The 18195-nt window shown below is 39.9% G+C and overlaps 1 protein-coding gene across 1 annotated transcript; it reads left to right on the top strand.

The window, feature by feature from the left end:
* Positions 1–13799: 13799 nt before the first annotated feature.
* Positions 13800–17517, top strand: LOC148839322 (uncharacterized). Its single transcript, XM_088935658.1, has 4 exons — positions 13800–13806; positions 15518–16392; positions 16487–17237; positions 17279–17517. Exons 1-4 carry the CDS (start codon positions 13800–13802, stop codon positions 17515–17517), a joined length of 1872 nt encoding a protein of 623 aa, XP_088791784.1.
* Positions 17518–18195: the final 678 nt, after the last annotated feature.

The raw sequence follows: 18195 nt of genomic DNA, 5'->3' as shown, positions 1-18195 counted from the left end.
CTGTTCTTTCATTCCAGTGAAGTGAGTACTGAAGATAGAGATTCTGTATTAAGTGCAACAGTGCAGAGGCGAAAAGGCAGGAATTAGGGACAGAAACTGTTGTACAAAGAAAGAAAGGAATCTGAAAAAGAAAGTTATGGCAGGTCTGCAGGTTTTCTATGTCTATTTAAAGCAACAGCACCTGAATACTTAAAGTGGGCAAATAATAACAACAACAAAAATAATAATGTTCTGATTCAGGTCATTATGATCCTGGCTACTTCAAGCTACTTCTGGCTACTTCAAGCTGTTGCCTCTCAAGGGTGGAGAAAGACCTAATTCACTGCTCTTTCTTTCATCCAAGGCCCAGATCATCAGCTTCCTAAGTCCCCTCAGACTGTACAGCAGCACTGTACTTTTCCCAGCCCACTAATCACAATGGCCTAGTGGGACGGGTGAGCCGGCACAAGGCAGGTGAAGTTACATCATTATTTCTTTACATAGGGCAGGTAACAATCATAAAAGAATAAATCAGGGTATGTATTTAACCGCTGCTTTTGAATCTTCTATCGAAAAGCCTCTGATCACAGTTTCAAGTTTCATAATTAATTTTTATGCAGAGCTATTTTTTCTTTACATAATGTGTACTCATCAAGCTTATTAAGCAAATAGATTTGCACAAACAGCTGAATATTGCTATTTGAAAAGGACAAAAGAACGTTTGCCTTTTAGATGAGCAAATCACATATCAGTACAATATCCTTTATGACATGATCACTTGTTTGAGCAATAAAGATATCTGATTCCATCCAATATGATTAATAAAGGGCGGCATGGTGGCTGTCTTGCTGTGCCAGAGCCCTGGGGTTAAGAAAGGGGGGCCTGTCTGGGTGGAGTCTGCATGTTCTCCACGCGTTTCCTGCAGGTGCTCCAGTTTTCTTCCAAGGTCCAGACATATTGAAAGGTTAACTGGCCGCTGGAAAAAGTGGCCAAGGGTGCGAGTGTCTGTGTCTGTGTGTGCCATGCAATGGGCTGGCAAACCGTCCAGGGCGTATCCTGCCTCCTGTCCACTGCCAGCTGCTTTTGGCACCTGCATCTCCGCATCTCTGTACTGGATCAAGTTTAGAAAATGGATAGATAGACGATTAGTAAAGTCATATTTTCAATTGACTTAAATTGGTGTTTTCTTATATCATCTGTTAACCTGATGCAAAAAGAAGCGAAACCTAATATTTCAAAACAGGCAGGAATGGTTTGAGCCCAGGAACTGGGCTGTAGCATAGGCGATTCAAACACTTGAGGTCACATCGAAAAACAGTGGCTTGAGCAACAGAGAAACAGCGTGAAGTGAGTTTTCGAAAGGCTGCATTACCCAGCATTGCTCAACATTCTGCTTTATTCTACTTGTGGCTTGTCTCAGATATTTTCAGCGTGTTGACTCAATACTTTTGTACAATACTGGTTTTCTTTGGTATAGAGTAAGTCATCGGGACAATCCTAGAAAATAGCTGCCTTTATCGTATCTGTTAACTAATGGAATTTCTCTGGCACTTTCACTGCATGGACTCTTGTTTAGCCTCAGGATTCCAGTGGTGAACTATTGTTGCTCTAGCTGTAAGATGAAGGGCATGAAGAACCGGAAGACCTGACAGTTGAAAGCTTTACTTTGCCTTTTCAGAGCGCCCACTCTGTGAAGACTGAGGACCTACAGAAATGCACATACTGTAGGTGGCTTTTGAAACACTTACACTTACAGTCCAGAAGCTGGCAGGCACTTAAGTCTACAGGTTTCCAGTCCAGTATGGCTTAAAAACCTGGATCAGCTCATTATTGGCTTAATTGTAGTAGTTAAATAGCTTTTCCCATCTCTTCAGACACTGCTGATTTAAAGAGACCTTGAAAACCTGTCAGCACTCTAGGATCAGGATTGGGTATCCCTCCTCTATACCATATACTGTACATGACTAATTTGTCAGAATCTGTACCCAGTAGCAGTGCTCCCTTCTTTCAGTTTACTCTAATGATTCATTTTAACAAGCTTTTGGTAACATTCATATACCCACCAATACATCCATCCATGTTCTAATCACTTTATCCAGTACAAGGTTGTGGTGGAGCCGAAGTCTATCCCAGCAAGCAACTCAAGACGCAAGGCTGTACACACCCTGCACAGGACAGCAGTCCATCTCACAGGGCATGCACAGACATTCACGCGTGCACACTCACAGCAGGGCCAATCTTCCAAGAATCCAATCAACCGAGCAAAATATCTTTGGACTGTGAAATCCACACAAAACGGGAAGAACATACAAACTCAACACCGACAGAATTCATGGCCCCAGCACTGTGTGGCATCACAACGCTAATAACTGTGCCATTGTGCATCCTTCTACCTATACTATTTATTGTAGATATAAATATAATATATAATAAATATAATATTTATATATATAAATAGCATTAGTTTAAATGATTTTTTCATTCTTTTTTATATTTTGTGTGATCAAATTGTGCATAATTAAAAGAACATATTATACTTACTGGATTGTGACCATTAACCCTTCAAGATTGTGGCAATAATCAGATGGAACCGTACACTAACTACAAATGCCCATTAAAATGTAAACACAACTCAATTTCTTCAGTGCTCCAGGTTTTGTTAATGGGAACTGATTTATACTGTATATGTATTTATGTTTTACATGGCAACATGTAAAACACAAGCAAAATCCCAACTCTACAAGAAAGAAAACCAAATAATTGTATTAATCCACATCCACTCATGCCACACATCTCTTAGTGTGATCCGTCAATAGCTTCTTGTACAAAAATAGGTATTTGTTAAGAGGAAAACACTCTTTCTTCATATAAGCTAGAGTACAGTATGTATACCTACTGTACCCGTAATTCATTAAGAAACACATTAAATCTTTCGATAAGGGTGTTTTCCTGTTGATATATGGCAGCTGAGCTGTGTCATTTATGACTCCAATATTTATTCACTAGCTTTGCACAGCACATGCCCTCCTAGGGACAAAGGAAATAGATACCCTAAGGAAAATCACTTGATTTATTTCTGGTGAGTTTTTGTCCTTGTTTCAGCTTTCAAATCCATATTTTAGAGATTTAAAAAACTGTAGAAACTGATTCACTGATTTGTTTTGTCTTCCTTTCTTTATTGCATTCCAGGACTTTATGATCCGTTGTTTTTAAGAACATGAACTTGTTTCGTAATGCCTCCCTTTTCTCTTTCTAGATGTGGAAGGAAACTTGCAACGTACTGTAGTTTGGAGTAAAAGTCAGAGAAATTCTTAAGCTAAATTCTTGAAGCATAGTCGTTGCTTAAAAAAAGAAAAAGTTCCTAGTATTAAAATATGATCAGCTTTTGAAAAGCTATGCTGTTTTAATTCATCACACAGATGGAAGTACTAGCATCTAGATTTTAGACATTCTATCCAATTATTTATTAAAGATTCTTCATTTTTCATTTTTTTTTTAGTAAAATTGACAAACAAATATTCACAAAAACATAAAGTTAACTGGACAATCAATGGTTCTCTCATGTTTTCAAAATATTCTAGTGGTTACTGTAATGTGTTAATATGATATGACTAATTATATCGTAAAATTATAATTGATCATAGTAAGATTAATAATAGGTACTGATACTTGCATCTACAACTTTGAACTCATAACGTATTATCTTTTGTTGGATATATTAAAGCATTATCACTGACAAAAAGATAATGATATTCTTGGCAGTTTAAACACAGTTTAATTACAGATCTAATTTGGTGTTATCTCCCAAAGTTGTGTAACTTCTTATCTTCTATTAACACAGCCTTCTTTAATGGTATGAGTTGAGCTTCTTTTGACTTTCACACATTTTTTTAATTGTTTTTTTGTTAAACAAAAAATATAATTGTGGGTTAAGTGATCTTATTACCACAGTGACACAAATAATTGATCAAACTGTAGTTGAATTCTCTGTTAAAACTTTCATAACAATATTTATTCTGCGAGGAACAATGTGAATACATACACAGACACAAAAGATCACTGGATGGAAATAAAAATGTAAAATAAAACTAGCTAGGGTGTGTATCAATAAAGAAAATTCTCATAGTTTTCCTCAGAAGCTACCACAAAAAGAGCCCATCAAGATGTTTTGGAAACTAGAAAGTTAATCCATTTGTATGAGAGAACTCTCCCTGTGTTTGGAGTAGTTGGGAAGATTGTCTCAAAGTCAAGAAAAAAAATGGAGAAAAAGACCTCAAGAAGAGAAAGCAGATCCTCCTTCTTGATTAACCTCAATGGCTGTACAGTTAGATAAATAAATTAGAGAAAATACAGAAAAATCCTCACATGTTGTTCCCTTGTGTATTTACAGTCCTGTAACTAAACTCACTTCTGTAATTAATTTGTGAAGTGATATTGTAATAGTTTTCCAAAAGCCTTACCTGAAAAAGAACATTCAAACACACCCAGCTTGCTTGGAGAAGTTAAAGTACATATCAAGGTCCTCAGTGAAATATACAGTGCTTCTTTAAACAAAAAATCCAGTGCAGCACTGATATGTGTTTGTTTTCTCTATACATGTACTTTTTAATGAGGACAGGTCATTCTCTAAACTTAATGATCAGAAGAACCTACAACTTAATCTCAGGATTTTGCAGACAAATATTTGCACAGTAATTGACTACAGCGCATTGTGTATTGCAGGTGAAAGCAATGCTTATCCTTTGGATTGTCGTCAGTGTTGTCTATGTTGCACCCCCTTCTGGCTGTGCTGCCATGGAGCAAGGTATTGCTCTGCACAGGCCCTTCCATGACGCTCCGTCAGCAAGGCCACGAAGTGTGATCCGTAAACCCACCCAGCACTGGAGAATCATGATTCGCCGGCGACCAGCTCGGCGGCGAAGACCACGTTCAGCCAAGGAGATCTGGAGAAACAGCAACTCCATTGTCACTCCAGCACCTGTCATGCTTCAGTCTGAATCTCCCCCTTCTACAACACTCCTGCATACAACAGTAAGTACGACAGCTGTCTCATCTACGACTGCAGAAGAGGAAATAACCTCAAATGGAGATTCAACTGCATCCGCTGGGCCAATCATTTACCCCTCCACTGTGCTGCCTTTGACCACCATCACAACTGGCTCCACATGGCATCCTCCTGGCAGCGGTGAGACCCTCATCCACTTCATCAATGAGTCACTCTGTCCTGGCAACGGAGGAATCCATAACTGCCTAGGGATTAATGCTACAGAAAGTCGAGAAGGCCTCTGCTTCTATTTCCTTAACAGCAGAACACTTAACTGTGAAGACGCCAGACTAACAAAGGTGAAGTTCTTTTGCTTGATATCTGTGAATTTTCCTCATCAGCTAGAAATTCCCAGTTTCGTATTGACCTTCATGTATCTCTTCCAGTGAACTCTGAATTTATACAGGTGGGAATGCTAGGGTGTGTATCAAAAAAGAAAATTCTCATAGTTTTCCACATTCCACATTACCACAGTGGCACAAATAATTGATCAAACTGCAGTTGAATTCATTGACAACTTTAATGACCATGTTTATTCTATGAGGAACAATGTGAGTACATACACAAACACAAAAGATCACTGGATGGAAATAAGAATTTAAAATAAAACCAGCTAGGGTGTGTATCAAAAAAGAAAATTCTCATAGTTTTCCTCAGAAGCTACCACAAAAAGAGCCCATCAAGATGTTTTGGAAACTAGAAAGTTAATCCATTTGTATGAGAGAACTCTCCCTGTGTGTTTGGAGTAGTTGGGAAGATTGTCTCAAAGTCAAGAAAAAAAATGGAGAAAAAGACCTCAAGAAGAGAAAGCAAATCCTCCTTCTTGATTGACCTCAATGGCTGTACAGTTAGATAAATAAATTAGAGAAAATACAGAAACATCCTCACATGTTGTTCCCTTAGTCCTGTAACTAAATTCACTTCTATAATTATTTTGTGAAGTGATGCTATGAAGCCTTCCGTGTGATGCTATGAAGTGATTCCAGAAGCCATACCTGAAAAGTAACATTCAAACACATACAGCTTGCCAGCAAAAGTATGCCTAACAGCATATTTAGCTCATTTGGTGGCTGCTAGCTAGTTGATCTGATAATCTCATCCAGCCAGTTCTTGAGGATCCATCATCTTCAGTAACATGGCCTACAACCTTTGTGTAAATTGATTCCTCTTCGGTCTTTTATGCACCTCCTGTACTTCCTGCAGGGTTTGATTAGACTTTCATTAAAAATTGCTAAGGGAAAAAAGAGATATCCCTTGCATTCAAACACACAAAACGCAAAGATGGCATTTCTATTCTAAGATGACTGTTTCCATAATTTTTGTTTTTTATCAAAATAATTTAAACCATGTGTAGTGTGCATAGGCTTTTTGCATTGATTGAACACATGAATTAGAAAAATTACAAGAAGGGTGAGGAATAAGATATAAAGATGTTATGGTGTGACCTCATGAACACGTCAAAGATGAAAAGGCTTGTGTTATTTGGCATTTGTGAATTTGAACAACGAACAATATGAAGTGTGAATTTGATTGTGTATGAGGAAATAACACCTGAGGAAATTATATTTAAGTTTTCATAAATCTAGCCATATGACACAATCACTTTTGAAAATGAAATGCAAGTACATTGACTTTTGTCCAACTTACATTTGTAACACACAGCTGCCCCAAGGAATCCCTCCAGATGTGCAGAACCTGATGCTCATGGGAAATCACATCTTAAAGATTAACAGATGGACCTTCTCTACCTTCCGTTCCCTCCATTCTCTGGACCTGAGCTATGGCTGGCTCCATGAAGCAGAGAGCAATGCATTCACATACATGAACTCCTTAGAGCACTTACATCTCCAGCAGCACCATTCCATCCTACAGGTGGGCTCACAGGCCTTCTATCAGCTCCCAAACCTCAAGTCTCTCAGCATTGGAAAAATCCAAGCCCTGGACATGACAACTGTTTTCTTTGATCTTCGATATTCCAACCTGCGCACTCTGGGCTTGTACACCATAGACTTTGATAGCATTAGGAAGACAACCTTTCAGCATCTTCATCAGTGCCCTCTGATGAGGTTGCAGATCTTTTACTCTTCCATCAACCTGCTAGATGCCTTTGCCTTTTCAGAACTAGAGAATTTGCAGGAAATACTCATACTTAAGTCCCCTATTATTTTCCTACACTCAGATGCTTTCAGAAAGCTAAATGTTCTCCGGTTACTGATGCTAGAAGAGAGCTTCCTCCAACAGATCCCATCTGGACTCCTGGATTCCCTCACAGATCTTCAACAACTTAATTTAAGAGGCAACATGCTGCAGAGCCTCCCAGCAGATTTGTTCAAATACAATAGGAATCTCCTCCACATTGACCTCAGCCTCAACCATCTCCAGACTCTGCCTGAAGACCTCTTCAGCCTCTTCCCTTCCAATCTGTTCACCAATTTCACCTGGAACTTTTTCGTCTGTAACTGCAGCCTGGCCTGGGCTTCATCCTGGATCAGCTCCCTAGAGAACCAGTCCATCAGTCAGACCTTTCAGTGCCATTCTCCTGTACGCCTGAGAGGCGTGTTGCTCGAGGACTTCAATCCCATATGTGTTCCTGAATATGTCTGGTACATACTTGGTGTCCCCACCGGTGTCTTGATCTTAAGTATTGTTATCACTTTGCTGTATATCAACCGCTGGAAGATTTACTACCAATGGTACATTCTTCTGTCCAAGAAGAATGACCGTGAGGTGTGGGTGGACAACCCCAGGTTTGTATTTGATGCCTTCGTGGCCTACAGTGAGAGGGACTTCCAGTGGGTGCTGCATGAGCTGATTCCACACATGGAAGACAATGCTGGGCTGCCCAACGTCAAGCTGTGTGTGTCGGATCGAGACTGGGACCTTGGGGGCTCCATCATGGACAACGTGGAGAGCAGCATCCAGCGTAGCCGCAAGACGCTTTGTGTCATCTCCAGGCACTTCCTCAAGAGCGAGTGGTGCAAGCTGGAGCTGAGCCTGGCACACATGCAGCTCTTCTCAGAGAACAGGGATGTGCTGATCTTCATCTTCCTGGAGAAGATCCCCTCAGAGAGGCTGTCCCAGCACCAGAAGCTCCGCAGGGAAATGTGCAAGAAATCCTGCCTGGATTGGCCAGGAGAAGACCCAGATGCCCAGAAGGTCTTTTGGGAGAAACTGCGCTCACTCATCCTGAAACCACACAGCGAAAACAGACCTTGTTCTCGCTTCTGATACAGGTGGGAAAAGAACTATTCGGACAACAAAGTTTAGAATGAAAATAACATTTTGTGGGGGGTTTTGTATTTAGGAAATTAGCAAAGTGTATTAATGTTATAAAACATGTGATATATATTTTAAATTTACAGATATACTGTACCTTGATTTATTTGCCAGAATAATCTCCTTAATCTTAACCAGTAGCTACCCCAGTTATAAAGGAAGACTTTTGGAAGAACTATGGGGGAGTTGAAACATTAGTTCATAGACTGTCATATCCAAAGCTAATGGTCCTTTTAATTTATTCCTATCTTTATGTCTCATTGTATTTTAATTCTAGACAGTTTCATTTTTGCTACTGGACTACGCTTGGTATTGCACCATTAACTCATTGGTTAAGCTCCTTTATACATTTTGGTTTTTCAGCAAGTGTGCCAACCTTTTGTGCTTCACATGTAAATGTGTATCAACAGTGAATGGAAAACCAATATTGTTAACTGGCCATTTAACCGGATATTATGTTTTTGTTTTCAAATTTGTGTATAAATTGGTAAGGATGATCTTTTGCTATTTTCCTTTAGCTTATGCTCCAACTTCAACATTCCAACTGAATGCAATTCGCATTCAGGACCATTAAACTTAGTTAAGTAAAAAGAACTAAACAGGGTTTGATGTGAGGAATCTGGTGTTGGCTGGTAAGCTTTTTAGTTCAGATCATGGTTTCTTATTATTGTTTCTAAATAAGATTGTGATTGTAGTGGTGGAATTTCCAGCTGAGCAAGTCTTACTCCCATAGAAACTAACACTGTAACACAGTCATTTAACAAGGTCCACCAGTGCTATGTCAGCTTTGCAAGAGGAAACAAATACAAAATAAAAACAATTTATGTTCCAAAACCAGATTTAAAGCTCCAATGGTAAACAAAATTGCACCAGTGTAAAATCTAGTCTTGGGTGGTAAAGACCCATGCTCACTTTGAAAGTATATAAGCATGAATTAGGCTAGCAGGGCCTGCCTGGATATTGACAACATGCAAATTAGAGAGAAAATGAACCCTCTGGTAATATACATTTAAATAAACGTACACAGTGATGAAGAGCACCCTAAAAGCTTTCAGCTCCCACAAGAGATCCTTCATAGGAGCACCTCCATTTCTAAACCACCCAGGAGATTGTAGCAAAAGATGACACTTTTGCTGGGGGTATTTTGGTATGATCCAGATGTTACAAGTGATCACACCTATTTTCTTGTACTGTACAAGCTAGTCCTTCTACTATCTGGGACAGGTCACAAAACATATAGCCTATTCAAACCTAAAGTCACTGTTTTAGGTCAGAACTATGCGTACATATATCCAATCTGATAGCCTTGAAATCTGTCCTGATGAGAGGCCAGTATTTTTAATTTAAATGAAATTCAATTTTATACAGCCCACAAACAGAATATTAGACTAATGTGGTATTACCTGTTCCCTGAGAGAGAACAGTAGCTGCCAAACCAATGGACTATCATCTCTACAAGTGGAGACAGATTAATCATTTATACCAACGTTGCCCACAGGCCATTCAGAAGTACAGTATACTCCATACCCTCTCCTGACAACGTTGCCCACAGGCCATTCAGAAGTATACTCCATACCCTCTCCTGACAGAATATACAGTGCCAAGAAAACTGCTGTCAGTCCCCTAGGTTGGTCTGTGTTCTAATATATTTTAGACCTAAAAATAATTTGATTTTTATGAAAGTCTTATGAAATGATAAAGATAAGCTCTTGAGCTGCTCAGACTCAGTATTTGTTCACTTATCAAGCACAAGTATTTAACTACCTTATTCCAATTAACCCCCTTAATTCTCAATTAAGTAAACCAGTGGTTCACATATTAAATATACAACAGAAAGACAAGTTATATTTGGATTTTTTAATGATTTGGTACAACAGTAAATATCCTTGTGTGAATATGTGTGAGCAGCAGTTCCTGCAACAGTTTATCAGTGTCCCATTGACTGTGTTATGACCCATTCCTCCTTACAGAACCATTTCAGGTTGGTGACATTACAGGTTTTACTTGCATGAACAGCTCTCTCCAGGATCTGACATAACATTACAAAGGTGTTTATGAGTGGACTTTTGAATGGTCAATTAAAAATCCAAATTTCTTCTTTGGTTATGGATGACCTGAAATTCTCCTCCAGAATATACTGACACAATGCTGAATTCATGTTTCCATCCATAACAGCAAGTCATCTGGGTCCTGCCACAGCAAAACAGCCTCAAACCTTAATACTCCCACCACCAAGCTTGATGGTCGGGATGAGGTTCTTCCAGCTGTAACGCAGTGCTTTGTTTTTCCACACAAATGTTTCTCATTGTGCCAACAGTTTCACCTTTTGACTTGTCTGTACAGAGAACATCCACCCTGCAGTCATCCATGTTGTGTTGTTGTGTTTTTTTTTCTGTCCATCTGTACACCAACAGTACTGCTGTAAAATAAACAACCCCCTCAGGGATAATAAAGACTCACTCTCTCATTTTGCTTCGTAACCCTCTACAGACCAATGAACATCAGCTATTCTTTTTCTGAGGTCCGCTGAAATTTCTTTTGAACGTGGCATGACGTGTTTCTGCTAACCTTAAAGGTGCAGATCAAACTCACAAAGTTTCTGACCATTATAATGGACAAAGCTGTTCAGAGTCAGTCCTTGCTTACTCAGCACACAATTATTGAACCACCTGATCCCAATAACCCCTGTAATTGTACAAAGTACAGTAAACTAGTTGTTCACTTTATTTCATATACACCTATTCTCAGTCATTTGTTTCTATTTCACCATTGTATTTAAAAAAACATTGGTTAATATAAATACTTTTGACTATTTCCAAAAGACCACTTTGGATTAAACACGATTAAACAAGGGTGTCATGGTAAGAAATTGTAATACACATCATTAGAGGAGGGGTTTGCCATCTTCTTATTGGCACTGTAGGAGCAGTCTGCTCCTTCTTCCTAAACTGAGGCAGTAGCTGCTCTGCTGTTTAAGGATTCTGAGGTTCCGTAAGAAACCTGAAGTTCCCATTTACATCAAAGAGTAGCCACCAACAAGTGGGATAGTACATCACTGTCACGCTTGACCCAAAGGCAACTTGGGTGTTAGCCGAATGCTTGGTCACACACCTTGGTTATACAGCTCATTTAAGGCTAAGTCTTTTAACAGCTGACCATTGAACAATGGCTTCAAATGTGTAGTCACCGGCAAAATATTTTCGAACCCTTCATACCAAAAGCAGCACTATTTATTAGTGAATTTCAATTAAGATTGAACTGCTTTCCTACACTTAAAGGGGAACTGCAAAGCTAATTTTACAGCTCGGGGTTATAATGAAGCGGCAATAATGAGTGCATTTCAGACCACAATGAAAATACAGTGAACACAGAAATGTGTACAACCTCCAATTCACATCACAACAGAGATGACATTTCATTGTATGCATAGCGCCCCTTTGTCGTGATTGTTTGCCATTCAGAATGAGGCATCATAACTTCTTATGATGAGAAAGTGGCCCTATTACAGCGTAAATATGCTTTAGACCAAGTGAGTTTTGATTCTATATAATAGTAAATATTTTCATGTAAAAGCCACATGCAATGCAACATGTTTTTGGATTCTTTTAAGTATTGTAAAAAAGAGCAACCTGCCAAGCAACTAAAATATACTCACAATAATTCATGTGGCTAGATGACCATGTTTTTCATTTGTTCACAGCAACTAGTGAGCAAGAAGGGCTGCTTTCATGTCACAATTCACACCAACTCTCGTTCTCGCCCATGGCGAGACCAGCGGTTTGCAACAACATGGCAACCATACAGTACTTTCACTAAGTTCGTGATTTTAAATTTAATTCAAAATTTGTAAAATTTTGCAATACTGTCAATTAATTTATTTTGTTAATGAGATTTAACAGGCAGTCTGAGAAATTGCAGTCCCCAAATTGCAAATGAATTGCAAATGAATTTAAATGTAATTCAGACTATGTTTCCCGTAGACCTTTTGAGTTTTAGGTGAATAGACAATGTATGAATGTTGTATAAGTCAATGCAAGCCCAGGCCTAACCCTTCACTGGCATACTGTGAGGGCATGTTTTTGGCAGCTTCCTTCACTGCCATCATAATGTAAAATAAAAAGAAATATAGTGGTTATTTTGTCACAATTTATACTGTGAGGTTTCTAGCTAAAACAAATGAAGAAGAAACAGGAAAAAGGAGCATACTGTATCAATACTGCACAGAGCTGCCCTTGCTCAGTATCATGGGAATGCAGTCATGTCATAATGAAAAAGTAAGACCCATCAGCTGTTCTCGAAGCAAATAGGTAGAAAGTGAAATGAAAATTAGAAAAAAAATTAAATTCAATGTGCGACTTTCTCAGTTTCATCTCAGATTGTTGGTTTGGATTTTTTTTTTCATTTTAACACTGAACAAACCGGGTATTGCCAATATGAAAATGCTATCCTGACTGAAGTATCACTGGGATTATGGGAATATATTCCAATTTGAGAGGACTGGGCGTTCCCTTTATATGACATCTGAATTTCAGTCTTTTACTGCTGCTGTGTGTGTTATTCCCTTGGTCTGCACAGCTGATGAAGAGGTAATAAAATTCTCCATCCATATCCACCTGATGCTGTTTGCTTCACCTTGGGTGAGTTTCTTTTTTGGGTTTTAATGTTAGAAATCACATTTAATGTATGAGATAACAATCTTTAAAAAAATGATTTAACAGAATTAACTCTAGAAGTCTAAGATTTTTTATTGGGTTAGATTGTTTTTTGAAAAATGTAGTCATTGTTAGCTTGATATCCTTCAATAACCATATTAAATTTTGATAATAAGAAAAGCATAAATATTTACATTTACAAATGTAAAACATGAAACCAGTCATAATAATAATTATAGGTAAACTTTTTTTCTATGAATGGAAAAGTTATTTGGTATCTTACAAACTCCTGACATTTTACCAATAAATACAGATAAATAGATTGGGCTCCACATGTGTTCATACCCTTGATGCAAAGTAACTAAAATGCCAGTGTATATAGTTTCTGTTGCATTTAAATTAATTAAACATGAGAATGTTGTGCAATTGTCAGTGCTAGATACATAAAAATAATAATTTTAAAACAACTGAATACAGTACTTCTCAAGAAATGCAAATGAGCACATTTATTTACAACATCTAACATTGTATAATGCTTGGAAGTGAAGCATCAATGTGGAACAGAAAACCAACTTAAAACAAAACTCATGTCTAATAACTCCGTTCCATACTTCCTACATTTCCACTACATTTCCTTCAGGTCCAGCATATCTCAGAAGTAGCTGCCCTACATCGAATGTCAGAATGGATAATAACACAATCATATTCTAATAAGTGACTAAGCTGCATCAAGGCAAACAAAATTCAGCATCATGGGATTGGTGTGCCATCCAACGTGTATTCTGACTTGTCCTGGCTGCTTGCCGGGATAGGCTCCAGCTCTCTGTGTTGGATAAAGCAGTTAGAAAATGGAAGGTCGGTTGTAATGTTGAGTCTCCAAAATTAAACTCTTTTCTGGCTTCCATTAATCGCTAGACTCTAGTTTGTGTGTGTTACAATCATCGTACCTACAACTACAACCACACAGACAAGTACAAGTACTGTACAACTTCAACTGCCCCACCTACAACTACTACTCCAAAAGGTGTTGAAATGAGATGCTAAGATCAATTTACTACCAAGAACCTAAGCTAAAGAAAGAAACTAAAGAGAAATAAACAGAAATATGTTGATTGGATAAGAATTCAGGCTTATTAACTTAACTTTGGGTGAAAGCACCATTTGTACACAGGTACGATTTGTACTCGTTCTTTCAGGCTCAAGCTCTCTCGTATTGCTCAGGGATTGCTTTTGGACAGCATTTTTCAAGTCTTTCCACAGCTTCTCAACACTATTCAAGTCAGGACATGTCTAGTTTCGCCACTCAAAGACATTCATTATCTTATTCTTAAGCCACTGCAGTGTAACTTTGGTCTTGCGCTTTGAATTTTTGTCCCAGTTTTAGGTTCGAAGCAGGTTTTCTGCAGTTTGCCAGTACATTATGTCATCTATAGTATGTTAGTTAGCGTTCTAGACCCTGCTGATGATATGCAAAAGTAAAGCATATTGCTGCCACAATAGTGTTGGACTGCGGGGATAGTGGTGATTAAGTGATACACCACATTTGTGCCTGTCTTTGCATCTAGACAAGAAAGTTCCAATTTTGTCTTGTCTGACCACAAAATCTTTTGCTCAATGTTTGCAGTACCTCTTATCTGCTTTTTTGCAAACCCCATTTGATCTGAGCCTTTTATTTATTTTCATAGCCCCCTTTGTAGAGCGATCAGGATATTGCTGATATAGCAAATTAATAGTGCTAACTCTAAATATATACATTTATGATTTAAAATGCTAAAATTAATTCCAAAACAATTAACTGAAACAAGTAAAATACAATCACTATGGAGAGAGAGCAGAAACATGATTCTCTCTGATACATCAGAAATATCCAATATAAAAACAAGCCATAAACTGTTTGCAAAATAAAACTGCAATCCAGCAGCAGGCTCTTATTTCATATGACCTATCAGATTTAGTATCCAATAACAAAAATCTAGAGATTGTGACAGATAATTGACCATTTACTGAAAAATTTCTGTTTTAATTGTAGATGAAAGACATGCTTGTGCTTTGGATGGTTGGCACTGGTCTCTGTGTGTTGCCCCCTTCTGACAGTGCCACAGAGGGGTTCCAGCATGGTGTTTCTGTCCACACACCCTACACCAGGATCACAGCTCTCCAGCAGGCCCTTTCAACAAGACCTCAAGGCCTGACCCCTAACTACAGCCGACAAAGGAAACATACAGTCTGCTGGCCAGTGGCTAAGCATAAAGGAACGCACTCAACTGGAAAGACTGGGAGAAGTCAAAGCCACATCAATGATCAAGCCAAAACAACACTCCTAACTATAAATGACCGATCTGTAGCTGTAGCCATATCGCCTCCTCCATCTCTACCTATGGCTGCCTCAGCTAACGCTCTAACTGATCTAACTGCACCTACCTTATTTACAAGTCCATCTAAAACTTCAGCTACAGCTGCCCCACCTCGTACTACAACCACACAGATTCTGAGTACAACTACAACTGCCCTACTTGCAACTACTAATCTAACTACAACTACTTCATCTCCTACTACAACCACACAGACTATAAGTACAACTACAACTTCCCAACCTACAGCTGCCCCACATCCTACTACAACCACAGAGACTACAACTGCCCCATCTGCAACTACAACAACCCGACCTACAACTTCTACTCCGACTACAACTACCCCACCCCCTACTACAACCACACAGACAACAACTACAACTACCCCACCCCCTACTACAACCACACAGACTACAACTACAACTACCCCACCCCCTACTACAACCACACAGACTACAAGTACAACTACCCCACCCCCTACTACAACCACACAAACTACAAGCACAACTACAACTACACCAACCCCTACTACAACCACACAGACTACAACTACAACTACCCCACCACCTACTACAACCACACAGACTACAACTACAACTACCCCACCCCCTACTACAACCACACAGACTACAACTACAACTACACCTCTTCCCACTACAAGCATGCAGACTACAAGTACAACTACAACTACAACACCCCCTACTACAACCACACAGACTACAAGTACAACTACCCCACCCCCTACTACAACCACACAGACTACAAGTACAACTACCCCACCCCCTACTACAACCACACAGACTACAACTACAACTACCCCACCCCCTACTACAACCACACAGACTACAACTACAACTACCCCACCCCCTACTACAACCACGCAGACTACAAGTACAACTACACCAACCCCTACTACAACCACACAGACTACAACTACAACTACCCCACCCCCTACTACAACCACACAGACTACAACTACAACTACCCCACCCCCTACTACAACCACACAGACTACAACTACCCCACCCTCTACTACAACCACACAGACTACAAGTACAACTACAACTACACCTCTTCCCACTACAAGCATGCAGACTACAAGTACAACTACAACTACAACACCCCCTACTACAACCACACAGACTACAAGTACAACTACCCCACCCCCTACTACAACCACACAGACTACAACTACAACTACCCCACCCCCTACTACAACCACACAGACTACAAGTACAACTACAACTACCCCACCCCCTACTACAACCACACAGACTACAAGTACAACTACAACTACACCAACCCCTACTACAACCACACAGACTACAACTACAACTAACCCACCCCCTACCACAACCACACAGACTACAAGTACAACTACAACTACACCAACCCCTACTACAACCACACAGACTACAAGTACAACGACCCCACCCCCTACTACAACCACACAGACTACAAGTACACCTACAACTACCCCACCTCCTACTACAACCACACAGACTACAACTACAACTACCCCACCCCCTACTACAACCACACAGACTACAACTACAACTACCCCACCCCCTACTACAACCACACAAACTACAAGTACAACTACAACTACACCACCCCCTACTACAACCACACAGACTACAACTACCCCACCCCCTACTACAACCACACAGACTACAACTACCCCACCCCCTACTACAACCACACAGACTACAAGTACAACTACAACTACACCTCTTCCCACTACAAGCATGCAGACTACAAGTACAACTACAACTACAACACCCCCTACTACAACCACACAGACTACAACTACAACTACCCCACCCCCTACTACAACCACACAGACTACAACTACCCCACCCCCTACTACAACCACACAGACTACAAGTACAACTACAACTACACCTCTTCCCACTACAAGCATGCAGACTACAAGTACAACTACAACTACAACACCCCCTACTACAACCACACAGACTACAAGTACAACTATCCCACCCCCTACTACAACCACACAGACTACAAGTACAACTACAACTACCCCACCCCCTACTACAACCACACAGACTACAAGTACAACTACCCCACCCCCTACTACAACCACACAGACTACAACTACCCCACCCCTTACTACAACCACACAGACTACAAGTACAACTACAACTACACCTCTTCCCACTACAAGCATGCAGACTACAAGTACAACTACAACTAACCCACCCTCTACTACAACCACACAGACTACAAGTACAACTACCCCACCCCCTACTACAACCACACAGACTACAACTACAACTACCCCACCCCCTACTACAACCAGACAAACTACAAGTACAACTACAACTACACCACCCCCTACTACAACCACACAGACTATAACTACCCCACCCCCTACTACAACCACACAGACTACAACTACAACTACCCCACCCCCTACTACAACCACAAAGACTACAACTACCCCACCCCCTACTACAACCACACAGACTACAAGTACAACTACAACTACACCTCTTCCCACTACAAGCATGCAGACTACAAGTACAACTACAACTACCCCACCCCCTACTACAACCACACAGACTACAAGTACAACTACAACTAACCCACCCTCTACTACAACCACACAGACTACAAGTACAACGACCCCACCCCCTACTACAACCACACAGACTACAAGTACACCTACAACTACCCCACCTCCTACTACAACCACACAGACTACAACTACAACTACCCCACCCCCTACTACAACCACACAGACTACAAGTACACCTACAACTACCCCACCCCCTACTACAACCACACTGACTACAAGTACAAATTTAGCTACAAGTGCAACTGCATCAACCCCTGTTACCAGTGCTGGTCCTATCATCTACCCTTCTGTACC

This window comes from Atractosteus spatula, chromosome 2, assembly GCF_055471065.1.
Source record: "Atractosteus spatula isolate fAtrSpa1 chromosome 2, fAtrSpa1.hap1, whole genome shotgun sequence".
NCBI classification, from domain to species: Eukaryota; Metazoa; Chordata; class Actinopteri; order Semionotiformes; family Lepisosteidae; genus Atractosteus; species Atractosteus spatula.
This window is presented reverse-complemented; position numbering and strand designations above follow the sequence as displayed.

Bases quoted from the DNA above. Each gene is read 5' to 3' on its own strand.
- LOC148839322 (XM_088935658.1), top strand. The intron at 16,393-16,486 runs GCAGACTACAAG...ACAACCACACAG, and splicing joins CCTCTTCCCACTACAAGCAT to ACTACAACTACAACTACCCC. The intron at 17,238-17,278 runs GTACAACTACAA...ACAACCACACAG, and splicing joins TACAAGCATGCAGACTACAA to ACTACAAGTACAACTATCCC.